Source organism: Aythya marila (genome assembly GCF_965140915.1).
Source record: "Aythya marila genome assembly, chromosome: 19".
NCBI lineage: Eukaryota > Metazoa > Chordata > Aves > Anseriformes > Anatidae > Aythya > Aythya marila.
Genome location: NC_139060.1, coordinates 10,202,434 through 10,223,461, shown reverse-complemented (window position 1 = coordinate 10,223,461; position 21,028 = coordinate 10,202,434). Strand labels below are relative to the sequence as shown.

Below are 21,028 nucleotides of genomic sequence, written 5' to 3'. Positions count from 1 at the left end.
CTCTTTTTTAAAAAAAGTCACCGAGGCAGCAAGACTGACATACTAGAAAATGCATTTAAGTGGAGAGTCATGAATGTTTAAACTGGCTAATGTGCACCATATCCAGCATGAATTTGCAATATTGAAAATGCCAGCTTCCTCATGTGCTGCCACTGGGGACCTCAAGGAAGAAATTCTAGAGGAGAAGCTGTTGGTTAATTTTGCTATTAAGAGTTGCTGGGATTTAATCAGAACAGCATTTGTTCTTAAAAACTTCTTAATCCTTTGAAATTAAAACTTTTTGTTAGCATTGGAAAAATACAGATCTCAATGCTGTCTAAAATACAGTATTTACATTCTTATTTGTAAGACAGAATTACTAAATATGTATTATCTACAGCGCAGACTTTTGTTGTAAAAAAAGTCGTGTTACTTTTCTCCTTCATCTCGCAAATTGCTGAGTTATATATTCGCTTGAGACCAGGAGCAGGGATCACCTACTACAGCAAATGTGTTCTGCTGCTGAATGGTTTTGCAAGCAGTTTTAACTGAACGCTCTTTATTGAAATAAGATAAGATCTTTTGAAAACTCATAGATCTGAGCATCCTCTACAGTAAGAAACTTGTAATGAGCAGCATTGGTGCTTGAGAGTTTCTGTGGGTTTGGGGCAGGACCTGGCTTGAAGGAGAATGCCCCTAACTTTGACGCTACCCCACAAAGCACGACCACAGCCTTACTGCTGCGCTGGGTGTTTGTCTGTTCGCAGTGCCCGCTGCAGCTGACCTGTACCTCAGCTCTTTGTGTCGTTGCTCTTGTTCAGCAAAATGTTTTGGATTGGATGCAGACGGAAAGCTGATGCAGGAGCTGTTGGGGAGTTCTTGCTGTCGTACTAAAGGGAGAGGCAGATCGTGTATTGTAAGCAACCTGTATGTGTTGGTGAACTTGTGAACGTGCTGCTGTGGCTGTGCTTCTGTTGAACAGGGATTGGTAATGCAGACAAGACAGGGGAAGCAGGACATGGTGCTTCAGAGTGTGCAAGGAGAAATTTTTCCATGGTTCTTCCATGGTCTAACCTACTGATGGAGGAACTAGTGGGTAGCTCAAAGGAAAAAGGTCTGCATCTCTTACGTAGGAATGTCTGAAATGCTTTCCTCTACGTTGGTGAGTGGTCACAAAACACCAACCTGTTGGAGAGCCCAGGAAGTGGCTAATGATACTTCATGGCAGTAAGCCTGTATGTTAAATGATACCTGCAGAGACTATCTTCTAGGAATTCAAATTGAATAGATATTTCCTGGGAGGGTTGTGTTGCCTTGTTGTGAGAGAAGCAACTGTGTGAGATACCAGATACGTTTCATGTATAGCCTATTTGTGAGCTTGCGTGTGTTTCTTTTTAACGCCTTTACAAATATTAACAGATAAGATCATTAGTCTTTTAGAATAAGCTATTTTATCCTATCTGATGTGCCTAGAATAAAAAAAAAAAGTCTGCTCTGATTTTAGTTTGAAGCATAAGAGTGTTTTTGATTAAGTACAAATAGGGCTTTTCTGAATATGAAATTATACAGGAATAGACTCATTGCTGAGATCTAGCGTGTCACCCAAAAGGCTGTCCTTGGGTGAGGTAAGAAGTTACTGCTTCATGCAATTATCCTTCCTTCACTTGATGAGAAGTGCAAACCACCAAGCTGATCTAGTTCTGTTTGTCTGTCTCACTCCCCGTTTCATTTCCCACATGGGGAAGGAATGCCGTGATTTCCAGCATGCAGGCTGCAGCACCTGCTGCTCCGTGTGTGTGCTGCTTCGGCCTCGCTGTCCTGCGGAGAACTCATTCTCCTGGGTTGATGAGTGACCTCTTGGTCTTTTCCCCATCCCGGTTGTGTGTCAAATGCTGCTGGTTGGCAGGCTGCAGCGTAGGTCAACCCGCAGTCTTTGGGGTGTGAATCACAACAGGAAAGAAACTGGGGCACTGCAGCTTTTTGAGTTAAGCTGGAGGATGCTAGGGAAGGAGTGTCCCAGTTCTTCTTCTCCTCAATATTGTGGCTGCTTCCCGCTATGTTTCTGGAACAAAAAGCCTCAAAAGTAAGGCTTTGGACAGAAATACGGGGATGGAAAGTGGCTAGGAGATGAAGGTCTGTAAAGGTGCTGGGATCCGAGCGCAGGGCAAGGCTTGGGCAGTAAGAAGCCCAGCATGGCGCTAAGCTGCGCTGTGTGCTTGAGGAGGTAGAGCTGCGATTCTGTTTTGGGGAACGTGATGTAACTTCGGGCATAGATCCAGAACTTCGCTTAAGCCAAATCTGTCTCTGGGAAAAGTGACATTGCAGATGGTTTCATTTCAGTGTAATGTAATTCTTTTTATTAATTTAGTTAATTCTTCAACTGTAACTCAATGTAGTCTGTTCTATGGAATTCTCTGATTCTGAATGTTGATGTCAAATTCTGACTGCTTCACTAACAGGTGAGTACTTCAAAGTAGCTTCTGGTTTCCAGCACTCAGTTTAGCCAGAAGAGCAGGAATGCCTGCTGGAAGTCAGAAATCAGTTTAACATTTCAGACATGGAGAGTCTAGTAGTGGTTTCTGTCTAGTCTCAAGATGAATGCTTCACTATTAATTATTTATGTACCATCTAATTGCGATTTTTTTAAAGATGCTGCCAAGAAGTTCTCCTTTTAAGATATTTTAGTTTTTATTTATAGGACTCAATTTCACAGGCATTCTGTTTTGGATGTTTCTGACTGGTTGAGCCCTCAAACTATTTTTTTCTTTTGTTACATCATAATTTGATATCTGCAGTTATTCCTACTGATGTGCGTTCCTTTCAGAGGTTGCCTGGTGTGGTTCTCCAGACCACGGTGTTTTCTTTCTTCCAAGGATTGTGCACTTGCTTACGCCGTGCTTCCATGTTCCTTTTTAGCCTTCCTGCTAGGGTAGTGATGTTTTCCTCTTAGACCAATCTTTTTATTTAACTTATCCACGAACTAAAAATGTGAGTTATGCTCTGTACATTGCTGTTTCCTTTTACCTTAATCAATTAATCTAATGAACTGATTGATTGGTTTTAATTCTTAAACTTGGATTTCTTTACTGGAGTGACTTATTTTGGCTGGTGTTTTTTTTCCCTCTTTTTTTTATTTTTTGCTCTACTACCTGGAGGAATCCGTGTGTTCACCTGTTTGCAGTTACACATACTTGTTTGCATCACTGCAACCGAAGGTCCCCAAGTTCCGTCCCCATCTCTGTCCTCCTCAGTGCAGCCAAATCCTCTCTAGGAGCTCTTCCAGTAGCTTCCTCCCCAGTCTTGTCTGAACGCTGCTGTCCTTGCACTGTGAGCTCTAGCCCCGGGAGGTGGCTTGGGTAGTTCCTGCGTTCTGGTGTTATCACTGCACGTCTGTTTACCAAGTGTGTGCCTGCCTGGCTGCTCCTGAGAACCTGGAACACAGGAGCCTTTTCTCAAACTGGCATGAGAACTGAGCAAGCAGGAGCAATGCTAGACTCAGTGTGTGTTGTGTGCAGTGTCCGGGTTTGCTGTGGGAAGTACCTTCCCAGCTCTTAGCTGGACTGTTGCTTTGTAATTATTTATTTGGCTGGAAAATTCCAGCCTTCTGAAGGCTAAACCAGATGCAGCTTTGCCAGGAATTGTATTACTTGGAAAATAATAAAACTCGTATGGCTGTACAGTCTGCAGGTGAAGCTGGATGCTGAGCATGTTGGTAGAAGCGATCTGAGTCTTTTATTAGGTATGGTTCCTAGTGCTACCATCGCCTTCCTTCACAGGTTGCTTATGTGATGGTGAGCGGCAAGGGTTTCTCTTCAGCGGTGAAGAAAGCAATGCTGTACAGCATGCAGGGTGTCAGGATCTAAAATAGCAAACATCTGCACAAGTTGAAGGCTGCTCATACTCTGCAGATATTTATGCCCCATGCTGCATTCAGTCCCTGTGAATTGTGGTTTTTATCTGTATCTCTTGGTTTGTTGATACTTTTAACATGAGGGAAAACTATTTTGCTATTTCTCTGTCTGTTATTTTGACACTAATCAACTTTGCAGATCTTGTTTTGTTTGGTGTCTGGGTACATCACAAAAAGAGTTGCTGAAAGAGTTCAATTATAATATCAGCATCTCTGCCAAATGTATTGAGCCGTTCTGAAAAGCGACTTGTCTTTTCTGACCCAGATACACAGTTTCCAACTGTGGGAGATGCTGCCAGAAAGGCTCTTGGCAGAAGGCCAACAAAAAAATTTACTGCAGAAAAACACAGCATATTTTCGGCAGCACCATGTGCAGTGTGACGAAAACCTACCTGTCTGCCCAATGCGAAGCAGAAGTTAAAATCAACCTGCAATTTCAAGTTGCAAGCCTCTTATTCCGATTTGTAAAAGTAACAAAAAGATAGGTTACACCTTTTCTCACCCACTCTGTGTAAATCCCAGTTCTGCTCCACTGCCTTGTGTGATGCTCCCCAGTCTGTGCTGGACGCTCACCCGTTTGTTATGAGCACCCTGCGCTGTCCTTGCTGTGCTGCTGACACAAACATGGAGCAATCTCGGGGTGGTGTGGGCTGTAAGCTGTAGTTTCCAGGAGCAGCCATCGGTAAGGGGATAGGCTGGGGGGGTGGTTTTGCTTCAGCTGGCTGCTACCTCGCTCAGGGCCTTCTAAATCTCTGGGCTTGGGATTTACCGGTCAGCTTTTACGGAGGGCAAGTACCTGCTTCTGCTTTTCACTTGCCTGCACCTAAAGGTAGGGGAGCAGGTTCGGTGCTCCTGGCTGTTTAAACGCCTCCTTCCCAGGGCACAAGTGCCAGATGCAGGAATGTGCCCTATGCAAAGGCCTTGTCTGAAATTCTTTTCCTTGTTTGTCTTGTGCCAATGCATAAACTGCCTCTGTGCGGGATGGGATGTTTAATGGAAACACTGAGAGACTGTCATGGTGTTTTAGTAACATTTCTAATGTGTCAGATCCCCAGTGGTGTAAAACCACCCTGCAGACTCTGCTCAGCTCCTCCAGATCAGGAGACAGCGAGTGTTTACTCTGTTTTGTGCTTTAGGTCAACATGATCTACAGGTAAAGTGACTGTCTTGAGTTCACCAAGGGCTCACTAGCGCTAGGAGCTTTGTCTAGAAGTTTTTTGCAAGGGTAGGTGGCAGCCCTTGCCTCGGACAACCGTGCGTTACGCTATTGTGCCATTAGTCTGGGCCTCAGCTGCTGCTCCCTGAGGACGCGGGGACACGTATCCTGCTGTAACCTGCAAGTAAAATGGGGCTGTTGGATTTATGGGATTGCTGCTCGCTCCACATAATGCTTTCTGATGTGTTCAGTGCTGAGCCGTGTTCTGCTGCCTTGGTCCATATGGTTGGAGCAGATTTGATTTTTAGTTTTCCTTAATTCTGCGTGTTGTCAAACGTACTTTGTTCTGTACGTTGCGTCTGCGTTTTTGTAGTAAACTTCCTGTTTAGTCCTTTATTTTAAAAAAATCTCTGAAGTCTGGACCAAATTAGGCTTTCATTCCGTTGCGTGTTTCTGTGAAATATTCTTAGGATGTCAGTGACTTGCAAGTCATTAACGTGACTTTCATGTATGTCAGCTTCAACTCAGCTTGCGGGATTTTTTTTTAGTTGAGTTGTTATAATGACAGGCACTAGTGGAAAATAAAGTCCCTTTTTATTTCAGCTGTGTATGCCCAGACCTCAGCCATTCACCGCTGAGAAAAAGGGTAGGTAGAATGGAAATCATAAATGTCTTCATGCAGCTATTGCTCGTCACTGAAACTTGAACCTTGTCTCAAAGGTTCTTTCTTAAAGACAAGATGGCTATGGCCCGTTTAAGGCAAAGTATTGGGAGATGGTGGTGGTTTTGCTTTGTCTTTCTAGTAAAAGATTCACAGCTGTGAAACATTCCTTTTCAGCCTGTTTCAGATTTTCAAAGAACACTGAAAAGCTCTCAATACACGCAGAATTGCACCCTGAGGTATGGCAGTTTTCAGAGCTTGTGAGAGAGCCTGTAGACTTGCCCTCTAGACAGCAGGCTGCTCAGTAACGTACTGAAGCACCAGAATTTGCTCAGCCAGCTATCCTTGTCCATCTGCTTTCAATACACTGCACAAGCTGATAAGCAACAGCTTGCAGTAGTCTTAGGAGGGAGTCCAGGCTGGGGTGTTGCTTGGAGTCTAGAGACGTCGTGCTGGGCATATGCTAAAGTCAGCAACACATTCCAATGCCCTTCTCTCTGCCTGGAATTGCCAAGTTACAGTTACCAGAGAAGACAGCAAACTGGAAATGTGAAATGTAGGAGTCGCAGGGAAGAACGGGGTATGTGAAGGTGGTTCTCTCTTCAAACTAAATCCCATCTAATTCGAAATAGATGATCTGGAAACATGTCTGGTAAAAGTCTCTCTAGCTTGCCATCTGCTGACTCAAAAGAATATTATTTATTATTACTACTGCTGTTATAGAAGAGCTAAGCAAAAAGACCTCAGGGTCTGGTCAGTTCTGGAGATGGTGTAAAGCTAGTGAGTTTGGAAGTGCTTACGACTAGCTCATAGCCCAAATAGTGCCAAAGCAGTAATCCTGCCTTGTTTGTGCTCCTGGCTGACCCTGCTTGGCTTTCAGGGTCTCTTAAGGTAGGAATCCGGTCCCATTAAAGAACATCTTCCTTGATTGCTTCTAGGAAGCGATTTGGTTGAGTGTTAACATAACTTGGTAGGATATATAGCCTTTGTGAGGAGAAATTAGATCCTTCAGGGTTTTTATTAGCTTGCTTTTCCCAAGCATTTTTAGTATGAGTGCATTTAACTCTCTTGGGGTTTCTTCCCTGGCAGTCTTCAGCTGCTGAAGCAGACAGGCCTCGGCATAGTGTTCTTGTCTGGCTGCTTTTTTTTAAACTCAGATTTGCATCCTAAATCCTGTGGCATGAGATACAAATAAATAATTATAAGGCACTTACTATCAAAGCTATTGGTCCTGTAAACCCACTGCATTTCTTCTTGATGGAGAAAATCATAAAGAAGAATTTGTGGTTGCCTTTGCCCTTCCCTTGGAATGCTTAAGTCTCTATCAGATACAGTATTTTAATTATTTCCTGTTACACCTCTGAAGTTTAAACATCTACTCAACTTTCAAGTCATCTCACCTATACCTGTGTAGCTGCCAAACTTGCCTTTAATTTCTAACTAGAGAAGCAGGACTGACATAGAAGAAAAGTAAAATATTTGTGTGTGTGTTGAGTGCGTGTCTGCGGAAATTTACTGACAGGGCTTCCAGTTCCTTCAAGATGTTGCTGAAAAGCTGATGCAACAGTATGTGCAATGAAAGGAAAACAGTTTTCTGCAAGGACTTGCATGTTGTGCTGTGCAGTGAGCTTAGCCTTTCTTCTCTTGCACACCAACCACTTGGTCATTCTCCCAGTCTAGTACAAGAGGGCTGCTCTTACAGGCTCTTTCAGCTGTTGTGTGCTGCAAAAAGACATACAAGGGCAGAAAAAGCAGTGCGAATTATTTCAGCTGAACGTTGTCACAACTAGTATGCCTTCAGTTTGTTGTAATGCACTTAGTTTTTTTTTAATAACAGCGTACAGTTATTGCTACCTGGAGTCTTAGCTCATGTTGTACAGCAGCTGACGCACTTAGGATCAAACGATGCACTGGGAATTTCAGCTGATAATTACTTTTTGATAATTAAATATAGTGTAAAAATAGAAGTCTTTTCAAGTTGCTTTCATACAGAACATATTTGAGACTTTGGATTTCCTGTCTTCCTCATAACAGAAACTGGGATTGCCAGTTGGCTGACAAACCGTGCTGAGGGGAGCTCTAACTGGCATGGGACAGTGGTTACATACGTGTGGGCACCTCACAAAAAGTTTCTTTCTCTAACATCTTGTATTGCTCTGAGATAAACAGTTCAGCGAGTCCTTCCCCACCATGAATCCAGCTCGCTTTATTCTGCGGTTCGATATCGTGTTCTGCACTGAGCACTTTTTGGAATTACCATGTTGTTTCTTCTGGTTTCAAGTTCTTTTTTCGTGTCTGTTTGTGTTTTGTGTGTTGTTTTTTTTTCTTCCAGGTGAATTACAGAAAGTGACTCTCAGAGCATCTTGGCTTTATGAACTCTTGAGCTGTCAAGGGACTGAGAGGCTTATGAAGAGGTTCTGTCAGGCAAAACAGCGCTTAGCAAAGACACCAAGGAGGAGGGAAAAGGAGAAAGGAAGAGAAAAGCTGAAACACTAACAAACCATGGTAGGTATCTGTCATCTTCATAGGGCTGCTTTAGTAATATTCTCTGCTGACAGTCTTGCGTGGGGCCTGATAAAACAAGACTGAAGGGATATTCTGACCTTGCACTAAATGAGAGATGGTACTGCATGCTTTGAGCAAAGCAAATGAGGTTTGATATTTTGTCAGCCTTTTTAAACCAGAGAGTTGTCTTGTGAGCCTGCATTACATGAATTATTAAATATGAATGAAGGGGATGCTCATAAGGTTTTCTAATAAAACCAGCATTGGCAAGCTGTAGCAGACAGCACGAATGACCTTGAACTTGCAGACTGCGTAACTGAATGCTGCTCTTCCCTTTCCACCCTCCCTCACAAAAGCGAGTGTTGATTATTCATACTTGTGTGTGTGTGCATGAAAAGCTGATTGCAAGTAGTTCTGTGCACGCTTTGTTAATAGCGTAGATGAGATGTGTGTAAACAGTACACACCGAGTGTATCTGACAGGCTGAGGGGTCGTTTCCTGTCTGCCCAGTATTAGTTGCAAATTGGGATTGTGTGAGACAATGGATTGTGATCAAGGATCGCGATGATAAGGTCCTAAAGTCACGTTCACAAAAGGGCAGCATTACTGCTGAGAGAAACAAAATGAGAGTAAATGCAATAAACTGTAAATACAGCTCTCTAACATTTGTGTAGCTGCTTGTGGATGATATCCAGGACGTGCGTTTATATTTAAAAGCAAAACAAACAAACAAAAAAAACAATGTAGAAGACCTGAGACAGGATTTTACCTGTTACAGAGCACAGAGAGGATGAACTTGTGACACACCAGAGTTGTCAATACGTTGTGCTTTAAAAAGTCTTGTTTTGCTATTATTTTTGGCTTAAATTGTAATGAAGAATTGATTCTGCCAGTCCCTGTCTGTTAGAAAAGAACACAAATGTCTTCTAAACTGAGTTACTGATTTGACTGTTTTCCTGATGGATATTTCATGAAATAAGAGATTGTGTGTGTGTGTGTGTGTGTGTGAATTAGGAACTCCAGCTTGTCAGTTTTCACTGCTGAAGTGAAACGCAGCTTCTTTGTGTACCAGGCTGCAGATAAGCCTCAGGAGGGGCCTTCTGGCAACATTTTGCAACCTATGAAAGTGCTGGGGATGACACCAGACTCCTGTCTGATGAGGTTTTACTATCTGAATTGTCTATTTGGGTAGGAGTGCAGAAGTTAGGGAGCAAATTGTGACACAGACCTTTGAGGGACCTATGGATGTGATAAGCCAGGAAGCCTTGACCAGTTCCTTAACAAGGATTCAACCCAGAGGCCTTTCAGATCTTTCACAGCCCCCAAGAGTGTGTGCGGTTCCAGGGTATGTGCTGTTAAACTCATGAAGTGGAGGTACAACTGAGGTAAAGCAGGTCCAGGTCCCTGTTTAGATCAGCTAAGTCTCACTTGGATAAGTGTGTGGCAAACCATAACCTCCTGGCACAAGTCACCCCATCAGTTACATTTACCTCTCTCAGCGCTGTCACTCAGGTATTACAGTCTCACTGTAAACTCTTTAATTAGCAGTCTAATCCCTTTCTATTCTTTCAAATTCTTAATAAACTATTTTTATGTCATTTCTTACCAGTTTCTCTCTGTCCTAATTTTCGTTCATGCCTTTGTAAATCCCAGTGCAGTTTGCTAAGCCTCTCTCAGTACTAGGTGGTGCCTGTGACTTCATGTGCAGCAGCAACAAAACCATACGGGACTGGCTATTTCACTGCCTTCTAAAGGGGTTGCCATTGGCTCTAGCATAAACTGAGGAGAGGTACAGCTGCATTCAGCCTATCCTGAACAAGCAAAGTTGTATTTGGAGAGCATCGATGCCTTCTGTAAACATGAGTGTTCTCCTCATCTGCCCTCCTCTACATGGGTATTGCCCCATGTGCTTTCACCCTGGGCTACTTAAGTTCTGAATTTCCCTGCTTTGAAATGTGATTACCTTTTGGAATCAAGGCCCTAGTTTTTCTCTATGCTTTGAGCTATCGAGCCACTGAAGCTTGAGACAAGTCAGCAAAGATCACTGAAGTTCAGGATCTTTAGAGTTCCTGCAAGTATTCCCGGGCAGGGTGTTTCTCCCAGTTCTGTTACTCAGCCTGTATCTCCAGGATAATGAAGATCTTGCTTTGAGCAAGATCAGGGCCTACGTCTGTTCTCACTGGCTTTGAAAACGTAATCTAAACTAACAAGCAAGTCATCCCTAGGATGAGGAAAGTCAGAGACACTTGAAAGTGAAGGGAGTTGTCCAGGACCCTGGATTGGCTGTTGCAAAGCTGGGAATGAAACTCAGGTTTTTCTGGTCCCCTGCTTCAGCACCGTAGTCTTATACACAGCTTCTTCAAAGAGAAGGGGGATAGGCAGGAGAGGAGTGTACTTCTGAAGTACAATTAATTTCATCCTAAAGTGGGATAAACATGAACTGTGCTCCAGATGTGACTGTTGGAGTTGCCAACAAAGTGATTCTAGAAGAGTTGCTTGTAGGCATCTAATCTAGGTGCCATAAAACCTACCAAAGGCCTTATACATTTTACCAGTTTAATGCTGATTCTGCATTAGTGTTTGGTCTCTCCCTCCCTCTGGTAATCTTCCAAGATTATAATCCATGATCATGAAAAAACACCTGCCTGCATCTGTCAGAGAGGATTCCCCTTCAGATGATGTCCTTCTGTTGATAACCCAATAACTTTCTTTTCCCCCCTTTCCCACTTTGTAACAGAGATCTATCCGATCTTTTGCTAACGATGACCGCCATGTTATGGTGAAACATTCAACCATTTATCCATCTCCAGAAGAACTTGAAGCTGTCCAGAACATGGTATCAACAGTAGAATGTGCCCTTAAACATGTCTCTGACTGGTTGGATGAAAAGAACAAGTCTGCAAAATGTGAGGGTGACGTGGAAGCAGAGGAAGCTGCAGAAAGCAATGCCAAGTGAGTGAGTTGAACCTCATAATGTGTTACTGTACGGCTTTGAATGGGTTCTTTTCCTCCTAAATAAGTGTTGTAGTGTTCCTTGATTCTGTTGCATACGAGCATTCATAGAAGGAAGTGGATATATTTGCACTTTTTGAGGTGGAGCACACAGGATGAGTGCAGGGAATAGTAATACGTCCAATGTAGGCAGCAATTGCTTTCTATTTCATTATTTATTTTAATGTGATACAGTCGGGTTGCATTTTAGCAGACAAACTTCTCAGCAATTGTAAGTGAATATATGTCCCTGTAACACACGAATGCAAATCCACAGCTGTGTAGCTTAGGGACTCCCTCAGTTTAAGAAATAAAAGACTTTTTTTTTTTTGTAAACTCTCATTGTTTATCCAGCAAACTAACTTTTCTAAGGATTCATTATCTACTGTTATGTAGTGCTCTCCTGAGTGAAACATCTGTCTGCAGTATTTCTGAGTCAACTCCCTGACCAGGTGCCCAGTTTTGTTGTTGTAGCATAACTCCAGTAGTTGAGGAAGAAGCTGAAACAAATGGCTTCTTATTTTAGGTTTCTTGATGTATGACTTCTTAACTTGGGTGCTTCCAGTTCTTCAACACTTCCTGGCTAATTCGTCATGTGCTCTGCAGCTCCTGTCAGTGTTCTCTCAGGTCTGTGGATGAGGAAGTGAAGCACTAGGTGGCTACCTGCACAAGCTGGAGAATTGGCCCATACAAACCCAATGAGGCTCAGCAAGTTGCAAGGTGCTGCACCTGGGCCGGGGCAGCCCCAGACATGGGGCTAAGATCACCTAGGTGATCTTTAAGGTCTCTTCCAACCCAAGGTGTTCTTTAGCTCTCTGATTCTGTGAGACTAACAGCAAAGTTGTCATGACTTGAAAAATCTGATTTCCTGTTCTCTTCCTGTTAGAGAATTCTTCTCCACTGAACTTAGTCTGGTTACATCTGTAACATAACCTGCGCCAAAGGTGTAGACAAGGGCTCTTCCAATCTCCTTTCCTATGTTGTGTGCAGTATTAAGAATGTCTGCTGCTACATGGGCTTTGCCCACTTATACTGTGTTCTCAAAGCTGATAAATAAAGTGTATTCTTTATCCATTTGTATTAGTTACGTTTTCTGACACCTTTTACGGTAGTGAAAATTTTATCGAGGCCTTTTAAAAATATGTATTATTTACCAGGACACCAAAAATTAAGTTGTTCACATTTGGGGGCAGGAGGAGGTACAGCCTGCACTAGCAGTAGGAAATGGAAATGCAGATGCTCTATGCTATGTGCTTCTGGAGTAGGATATGGTTCAGTGCAGATAATGGAGGAAGAGCTAACTGAATCGGGAAGACTGTGTCAGTTCACAAATTGAAAATACAGTTTACCGGCTTAAAGTGAAAGACACCGATCACTGTTGTATTTATCAGTTATTTCTAAATTCATAGTGATGTATGTCTGAAAGTATAAGAGAAATGTTGCTTCCTGTTTTTTAACATTGGGGTTCCTACTTCTTGCCAGGCCTCTCAGATTTTCAGAGTAGCATTCGGGAAATTCTTTGATTACCTCTACTACAAAGTTATGGGTTTGGGAACTATTGAAAGAAAGTGCTTGCTCTGCATGAAGTTTAAATGGAGCACCACCTACTCAGGATACACTGATCTACATCAGAAACGGTCAGCAGCATGAAGACCATCATATGATAGCCTTGAAAAAGTAAATGTACAAACAGTCCCTCATTTTGATTCTGTGGCTTTCTGTTTCCCCTAATAAATATTTAACAGACACACTCATGAACACTAGCATTTTTGTGTTAGGCCGAGCTGTGTTATATCACTTTTTTGGTGTGAAATCTATTCAAATAGAAATAGCAAAACACTTAAATTCATGAATATTTTTACATAAATTAACGTACAAATTGGTTTAAGACAGAGGGATTGTATTGCCGCTGGAGAATAATTGCAGTAGACTGATAGGCTGCTTCTCCACAGACGGACAATTAGGTTCTGTCATCTTCTTGAGAAAGGTTCAGTGTCCTGCTGAAGGACTGTCTTTCTTTCCTTTCTTGCCATGCAGTGTACTGTATGTTTTGTGGGTGATTTCCTAGCATTACTGGCAGCATATCTGCATGTCTTCTAAAGGGGATAACATAGGCACAGGATGGATTCTTCAAAAAATAAAAAATTGAGGACCTGCATTAAATGCTTTTGAGATAACTGGATAGCCTTCTTGCTTTCACACCTGTGTGTGCAGGATGTTTTGTGCTTGAGCTCTGTTACAAATCTGGAGTAACTATCCATGTAGTATTAGATTTATAAAATAGTTTGTGAATTTATGCATTTGCTTTGGGGCAGATTATTTTACTAATCTCTTTACAAGCTAAGAGGGGCTAAAATAGTATATTTCCCCACAATGTAAAACATCTTTATGGCAGTTACAAACTGTATCTAAAGGAATTCTACGTTTTCACACTTACTTGCATCAAGGTACTGGTAAAGAAGCAGAGCATGCTGGAAGTTGAGAGGCTGTTTGTTTTTTTAACAGTATTTGCTTGTTTGCTTCTGGCTGTTTCAAGAAGAGTGGAATTACCCTTGGTTTTCCAAGTCGCTTTATTTTCTACTCTGTTGTGTAAGCATCCATTGCTGCATTTCCGTTTAAAATGCATAGGCAAAGTTAGTAAAATGATTTGATGAAGATACTTCTGAGTGAAGCTTAGGATTTCTCAGGATCTATTTGATGATCATTGATCACAATGGGATTGGTTGGTTTGGTTTTGTTTTTATCCGGTCTATCCTTTTGGACGATAAGAATGACAGGAGCGGGGTGCTGTCCTTCTGGCAGCAGTGGCTTGCCACTTTCACTTATTACATACTTTCTGTGGTTTTTATAACAGAAATTTGCCACTAGTTGGTGCCACAGTGTTTGAGATGCATCATGTGGCAATACCTGGCTTTGAACTATCAAAGGTGCTTTTCTTGCATTTTTTTCCTTGCTGTTTTTATGCAAGTTTTGTGTTATTTTTTTGTAGCCTAATAAATTGTTTTTTGTTGCATTTTTCTTCTTGATACTCAGAACTAAAATGTTCTTATGTTGCTCTGAAAGTTGCTTGCTGTGATCTGTAAAAGTTACCCTGAAAGTTAGTGGGGAGTAGAACCGAGTATTCAGGCATCTGTTCCTGTAGGTTTCAGTGGTGAGACTTGTTGAAGAAATTGGGCCTGGAAGTCTTTCTAGAATTAGAAGCTTTCCTGAAACATCAGTTTGTACTATGTGCTAAAACTTCAGAAGTTGATTTTACAATTTTTAAGATTGAGTTTATGGGTCAACTAAAGAAGCATTGAAAAGGTATGTGGCCATGTTTGGAGTTGAAGCATTCCTAAAAGACAACTCAGATCACTTCTGCTAACAGGAAAAACTTTGTCGGTTTAATTATTGTACTCTTGGTAGATATGCAGATAGTTAATTTTGGTGCTTTTTTTTGTGTGTGCTTTGTGTCTTAAGCTAGGCAACTTCTGCATTCATGTGAATTGCAAATCAGTGTTTCAATTTTGTCCTTTTTTTCCATAGGAGCTACTTGTATAAAAGCACTCTATGCTTTTCATTTTCTGATCAGTGGTATGCCACTTTAGCACTGTAATCAGACCAATCCATTCGTCTCTTCACTGTGATAGCATAATGCAAGTATTTTGAACATGTGAAAATACCATTTTAATTACTCAGAATTATTTCGTTTCCAGGGATCAAAGTGGTCGGACCTTGTGTGGTGTTATGAGAATTGGCTTGGTTGCAAAGGGCTTGCTGATAAAAGATGATATGGATTTGGAGCTGGTTCTCATGTGCAAAGAAAAACCCACAAAGACGTTGTTATGTATAGTCAAAGACAATCTCCCAGTTCAAATTCAGGTGAGTTAATTTAGGGTAGTCCTGTAATAATGACTGACAGCACTGCAAGGTGTATTTGGGTAAAGGCTGGAACTTCTTCCAGCAAAAGAGGCAAATGACAGAGATTAAAGAATATGCTTTGAATCTAGGACATCTAAGGAATGTAACATCTTTAATGGGGTGTTATGAAGTAGCTATTTACAAAACTTAACATCTTACTCCTGATGCTGCCTAATCCCAATTTGTGATGTCAGTTTTCCTGTGCTGGCAGCTAACCTTTCTATTTGGTAACTAACCAAGCTGATTTTTGTTCTCTGCTCCAATCCACTAACGTGAGCTAAATTGCAGTCCCAGAAATCTTCCCTGCTCAAGCATGTGAGTTGGTCTACGTTGTTGTCCCCTGTCCCCCTGCCTGAACTAAGTTCTACATTGCAGCAGCTTTGCTTTGCTTTGCTTAGGCTTTTCCAAAATAAGTGCCTCTCCACTTCTGAAGTGAGAACAAGACAATTTAGGTGATCACTCATTTTAGCTTATGTTACTCATGAGCTCATAATTCTTTTTTATCTACAGCTATTTCATTCTAAAGTTGGCATTCAATAGGCATCACTTAAAGCTAATGTTGGTCTCTGTAAAGCAGCCAGGGTTAATACCTTTTTGACAGAGTTCTGAGCTTGAGTCCAGCTTCCAGATTGAGACGTGCCCTGTTCATGAGACACCGAGCCCCAAAATACTCCAGTGCAGGTGCCTCTCTCCAAACCAGGTCCAAAGGGGATTGGTTTCTCTCCTGATCTGCTTTTCTGCCTTGTGTTTATTTTTACATAGACAATGTGATCTGCCATTTTTGACAGTTGTTTGTTTTCACTGTTCATTTGTTCACACAAAGGGCTTGTTTTAATGAGGTAATACCGTGCCTGCAGATGTAGCCCTATCCATAGCTGAAAATGATAGGAATATATTGAATGGTAGAGAGTAAACTTCACTGTTTATATTCAGGTGTGAGTTGAGAAGGGTTGAAAATAAGAAAAGTTGACATATGCTTGTTTTTTTTTAATAAAAAAAAAAGGCAAGAACAGCAGAACAGCCATAACTATAAGACATACAGACTGCAATAAACTCTGGGGACAGCAGGTAAGGTCTTATGGGGAAGCAACCTGACGGAAAGGATTACAGAATAGTTGGGGTAAGAGGAATCTAGTGAAACAAGCTACAACTATTATGGCAATAAGGAGAGGTTCTGCAAACACATTGGAGAGACGAGGAAGGTGCAGGTTCATTAGTGGGCAAAACCAGCACATGATGTACAGAGACATAAACAACTTCTGCTTTATCTTTCTTTGAAAGCTAGCTGTGAGCATGCTTAAAGAATTTCATCCCAAAAATAAAGAAGATGAAGTGCAGGCCACAACAAGAGAAGCAGTAGTTAGAACACAAGTTAAATATGTTCTAACTTCATAATCTTGCTTAAACATACAAATACAAGCAGCTGACTTTAGGATTCATCTTTGGTTATCTCTGTACTTCTGAAGGTTGAGAGAAGACCCAAAGGGCACTGAAATACCTTTCAGACACAGATCAGTTGAGAGAATTCTGACACAAACTAGTGGAACGCATTATTAGGCAACTTACATTACTATCTACAAAAGAAGTCTAAGCAAGAAATAAAATGCATGAGAACAAATCAGTTTTAAAAATGCACTTACTGATGTCTTGTCAAGAGAGGAAGGTTAGGTTTTCCAGGCATTCTCAGGAATCTTCTGGGGCTGGTATTAATGAGGTGGGTGATGCTGGAGAGTCTTGCATTCAGTTTCAAGTGCTGTGTGAAAAGGGAGTGAGACAGATGGACAGTCAAGTTGGAGAAAATCAAAAGAGAAGACTGAGAATGAGCACCTAGAAAAACACTGAAGAAAGGTGAAAATGATTGTGTTTGGAAAAAGGCAAGATGGAATGCAGGTGTAAGCTTCAAAAAGACATTAATGGCTTTTTATAAAGGGACAGGCATTCAGTACCTTGTATGGCTACCAAAGGTAATTTAAAGTGTAATTTAAAAAGTAATTGGAAGTATAGCAAGGGGCAGTTGTGTTGTTTAAAAAAAAAAAAAAAAAAAAAAAGTTGTCTATATATGTGGGAATCAGAATAAACTGTTTGGCAAAGTGGTGAAATCCTTTTTGCTGGGGCATTGAAGACTGGCTTAGACATGGTAAGAAATGGGCCAGGTGAGCCACTGTGGCGCTTGCACTGCAGCCTGCTGTCCGTTCGCACTGGCAGGCACAGTTGTGTCAGTCATTCTGCATACGAGAGCTTTTACGTTTAGAGGCAGCATTACCAGAGGTCTCTACTTCTAAGAACAGAAGTTGCTGGTGGTATTTCACATACTGGCAGCTACAAAAGTTAGCTTCTATCTTTTAATTAAAAAAAAAAAAAAAAGTGATAGTAGTGCCTTTGTAGTGGGACTACTTAGTACTGCCATTACATTTGCTGTAGAATTTTCTTAGCTTTTTTAAAAGTCACGTTCCTGGGGTTTTCCAGTTTGTTTTTAATGAAGGAGGCAGGGCCATAGTTGCTATTGCAATGTTTGCAGGCGTCTCACTAGTTCAAGAGGTGTATGCACGTAAAGAGATTCTGCGGTTTTTCAGTTGATTAGGAGATTCTTGAAATCTTTCTTGGTGACTTTCAGAAACTTACAGAAGAGAAGTATCTCGTGGAGGAGCATGTAAATGAGGCAGCTATTATTATTCGTAACACAAAGGAGCCCAAGCTAACCTTGAAGGTGATACTTACATCCCCTCTCATTCGAGATGAAGCAGAGAAGAAGGAAGGAGGTACATGGAGCGTTTTAACGTGTTTCTAAGACTGTTCTATCAAAATGCCCTGACTGTGCAGCACAGGGATAATTAGGAAATAGGTTTTTAATTGTGTATTCTATACTAACTAGACTGGCTTTTGCCACAATAGGTTACGTTATTTGTACCTTAAAAAGATAGCAGCCACTTAATTGTCCTGTAAGTATCCAATGGTTTTCATTTGCAAGCAGCATTGCTACAGTGTTAACTTTGACACACAACCAGATCTTAGTTCTTTCTTTCAGACTTAGTGGTTAATTCTGGAGCACCCTAGCGCTGCACAGTCTTGTTTTTAAATTCAGTCAGTCAAGTGGGATTGGTTCTAGTATCTTGACAAACTTGTAAAATTGTTCCTCTTTTTGCATAAAATAACTGCAAAGCTCACAAGTATATCCTCCTGGCCCTCAATTCTTATCAATTGCTGATACATGTGTATGGTTCTAGCTTTGAGTTTCCTTGTCAATGAAATTAGGGTGCTATAATGCAGTACTTTTGCTTCTGAGTTGAGTATTGTTCCTCATGCCCCTAGTCCCAAATAGATTTAGAAAACTGTAACTTAGTTTCTTTCTATTCCTTCCCCCTAACTGCCTGACTTCCAATCTAGTCCTCAGCCCCTTGGTAAGGACGGGTAGTATCAACGAGGCTGGAAACAAAACGAGCAATAGAGAAGAGCAAATGTAGCCATATTTTATTTTATTTTTCAAATCTTGTCAGTAATTTCTGCTTCCGCTTCCCAAACCTATCCCTAGAAACTTTGCCACCGGACGATGTCAGACCTTTGACCAACTGGCCACTCTCTGTCATGACAACTGAGGCAGCTGGGCCCGCGTGGGCTAGGGAACTCCCTGTCGCTCTCTTCCCATTCTAGACTTGCCACAAGCCCTTTGCTTCTCCCCCCCTCCCACATGAACTACCGATACAATGGGAAATGTTGGTCAGTTTCCCTTCACTTTTGTTTGAGGCGAGGGCAAGAAGGATAACCTTGAAAGGAAACAGAGCCCTCTGGCAGCAGTTGGATGCAGAAAAATCTTACAAAACAGATGAATGGCAAAGATTTCCTAATTGTGATGTCTGTTTTATTCTCAAATTAGTAACCATGCTCTTTTGCAAGACCATTAAAATAAATTGCACATTACTTCAGTTATTCTTCAACTTTCTGTAAGATGTTGAGGTCAGGCCTGGTGTTACTGCAGCTGACGGATGTTTGTAAGGAGGAGCACAAAGTGCAGAACAAATTTTAATGATAAAAGATTTGTAAGATTCCCATAAGGGAATAGTTTTGTGCAAAGGCTTCCATCCAAATATTTTCTTGCACCAAAATGATAGCATTGTGGCAGTAAACTCTCAGGACTCCTGAATTCATCCTAAAATGAATGAGGATTTGAATTTTTATGCTTTCTTATATTTAAAGTGTATGTGTCCTATTTTCAGTGTCTTTGAATATTTTTCAAAATATTGTACTATTTTTTAAAGACTTAAAATGGTTTCACTGCCTTTGTTAGAGCAGCATTGCACTATCATTGCTGTAAAGCTAATAAGTATTTGCAGGATAATTGGATCCTGTCAAAGTCCAGGTGCTTTGATGTTGATTCATCACAAGTGCAATTGGAATTTACTGTATTCCTTTATCAAAGGTATGTGAAACATTATGCAGATATCACTAAATGCAGGTTTTAAAGAGTTTAAAAAAAATACTTTTTTTCATAATATTTGCAACTGTTTTTAGTCACTTTAACTTGGGTTCAGACCAAAAAAGTTTTCTATCTATCAATGGAAAATACTCAGAGAAACCATCAGGTGAAAAAACCTTTTTTTGGGAAAGATTTCCAAAGTATTGCCATATTTTTTCCAATGCTCCCAAAAAAATGCCAACCAAACATAATACAGCTTCTGTGCAGTTCTAAAAATGGCCTCGAGTTTATTCTGTACATCCTTCTGGATGAAGGGGCTCTGAATGCTGGTCAGCTTGCCGTTCATCTTCCTTGTAAGATAGGCCCTTTGGGTCCAGGTGCTGCTGCGGGTTTGCCCTAGAGCCTGCGGGCCCCTGCAGCAGCTCCCAGTGAGCAGAGGCTGTGTGAAACTGACCAAGGTTTCCAGCAGTTCGGTGTTGGTCACTAATCTGTCCTCTAACCAAATCAGCAAGGTTAGGTGCAATGACCTCGTTACCAGTGCTCCCATCTGTTCTGTAGGAATGCTGTGTGTACCTTCATGCCCTGATGTCAGAATGTATCGAAAAACGTTCCTGGATTTCTCTTCAGTCCCCACCTCTTTTGGAAAAGTGTTCTTGTTTAAACTGTGGTGTTTGCCCTATTTGTTTTTGCTGCTTGTTAGCAAAAATAAATAGCAGACCAGTGTGTGTGTGTGTGTGTGTGCATTTCAGTGTTTCTCACAAATGGCTATCCATAAAGCTCTGCTTTGTCATGTTAAGAAGTCAAGCATCTAAAATTTCTGCATTTTGCATCAGTTTAAATTTTAAACTTAAGAAACTAAATTTTTAGTCACAACATCAAATGCAAATTGGGCTTTCCAGGCCAGAATGTGGTACCTTGCAAATCAATTCTTGTTACTGAGCACTACAGTAAAACAAGCTTATATAATTATAATTATAATAATAAACAAGTTCAGTCACTGAAGTGGTGCTGAAATCAGCCTTGCTCTGGAACTGAGCAACTACTGCATAAACAGCCTGCCTTTGCAGGCAGCCAGCGATGCTCCAAAGGTGCCAAGCCCCTCTGAAGGGGCAACAAGCCACTGATGTACCTTGCCTCTGTGGAGAAGGCAGCACTCCTTGTGTGGCTGGCTGTAAGGAATGAAGTCAGCAGCCACCGTATGAAGAGAGTAAATGCAGCAAGTGGGGAGAGAATTACTGAAGGATTGGTTCTAAGTTGCAGAGTGTGAGCTAATGTCAGGGCTTGATTATGAGCTGTTTATTAAACTCTGTATCTTTGCCCTTGTTAAAACCACAAGAGAAAAAGGAAAGCTTTGCAATCACGTTTAAAAATTTTGATTGGGTCTCACTTTCCTGACTGGCAGAGCATGAAGAAACATGCCATTCTACTGAGGATGTCGAAAGGGAGTCTGCTGCAAGCCGCTCACCCTCTTCACTGCCTGTTCTCTTCATCTTTCTGTTTAATAGAATCTTGCAT

At 41.4% G+C, this 21,028-nt stretch overlaps 1 protein-coding gene across 7 annotated transcripts in view; it reads left to right on the top strand.

Moving 5' to 3' along the window:
* STRBP (spermatid perinuclear RNA binding protein) overlaps positions 1-21,028 on the top strand; it is a 66,899-nt gene that overhangs the window by 14,354 nt on the left and 31,517 nt on the right. For all 7 annotated transcript variants that reach the window (XR_014318808.1, XM_082775502.1, XM_082775499.1 and 4 more), the window contains exons 2-5: positions 8,039-8,211; positions 10,949-11,163; positions 14,898-15,063; positions 17,717-17,861. Coding sequence is in view for 6 of the 7 variants with exons in the window: in XM_082775502.1 (XP_082631628.1) it covers positions 8,209-8,211; positions 10,949-11,163; positions 14,898-15,063; positions 17,717-17,861 (529 nt within the window). In the remaining variant the exon portion in view is untranslated. The remainder of the gene's footprint in view (positions 1-8,038; positions 8,212-10,948; positions 11,164-14,897; positions 15,064-17,716; positions 17,862-21,028) is intronic.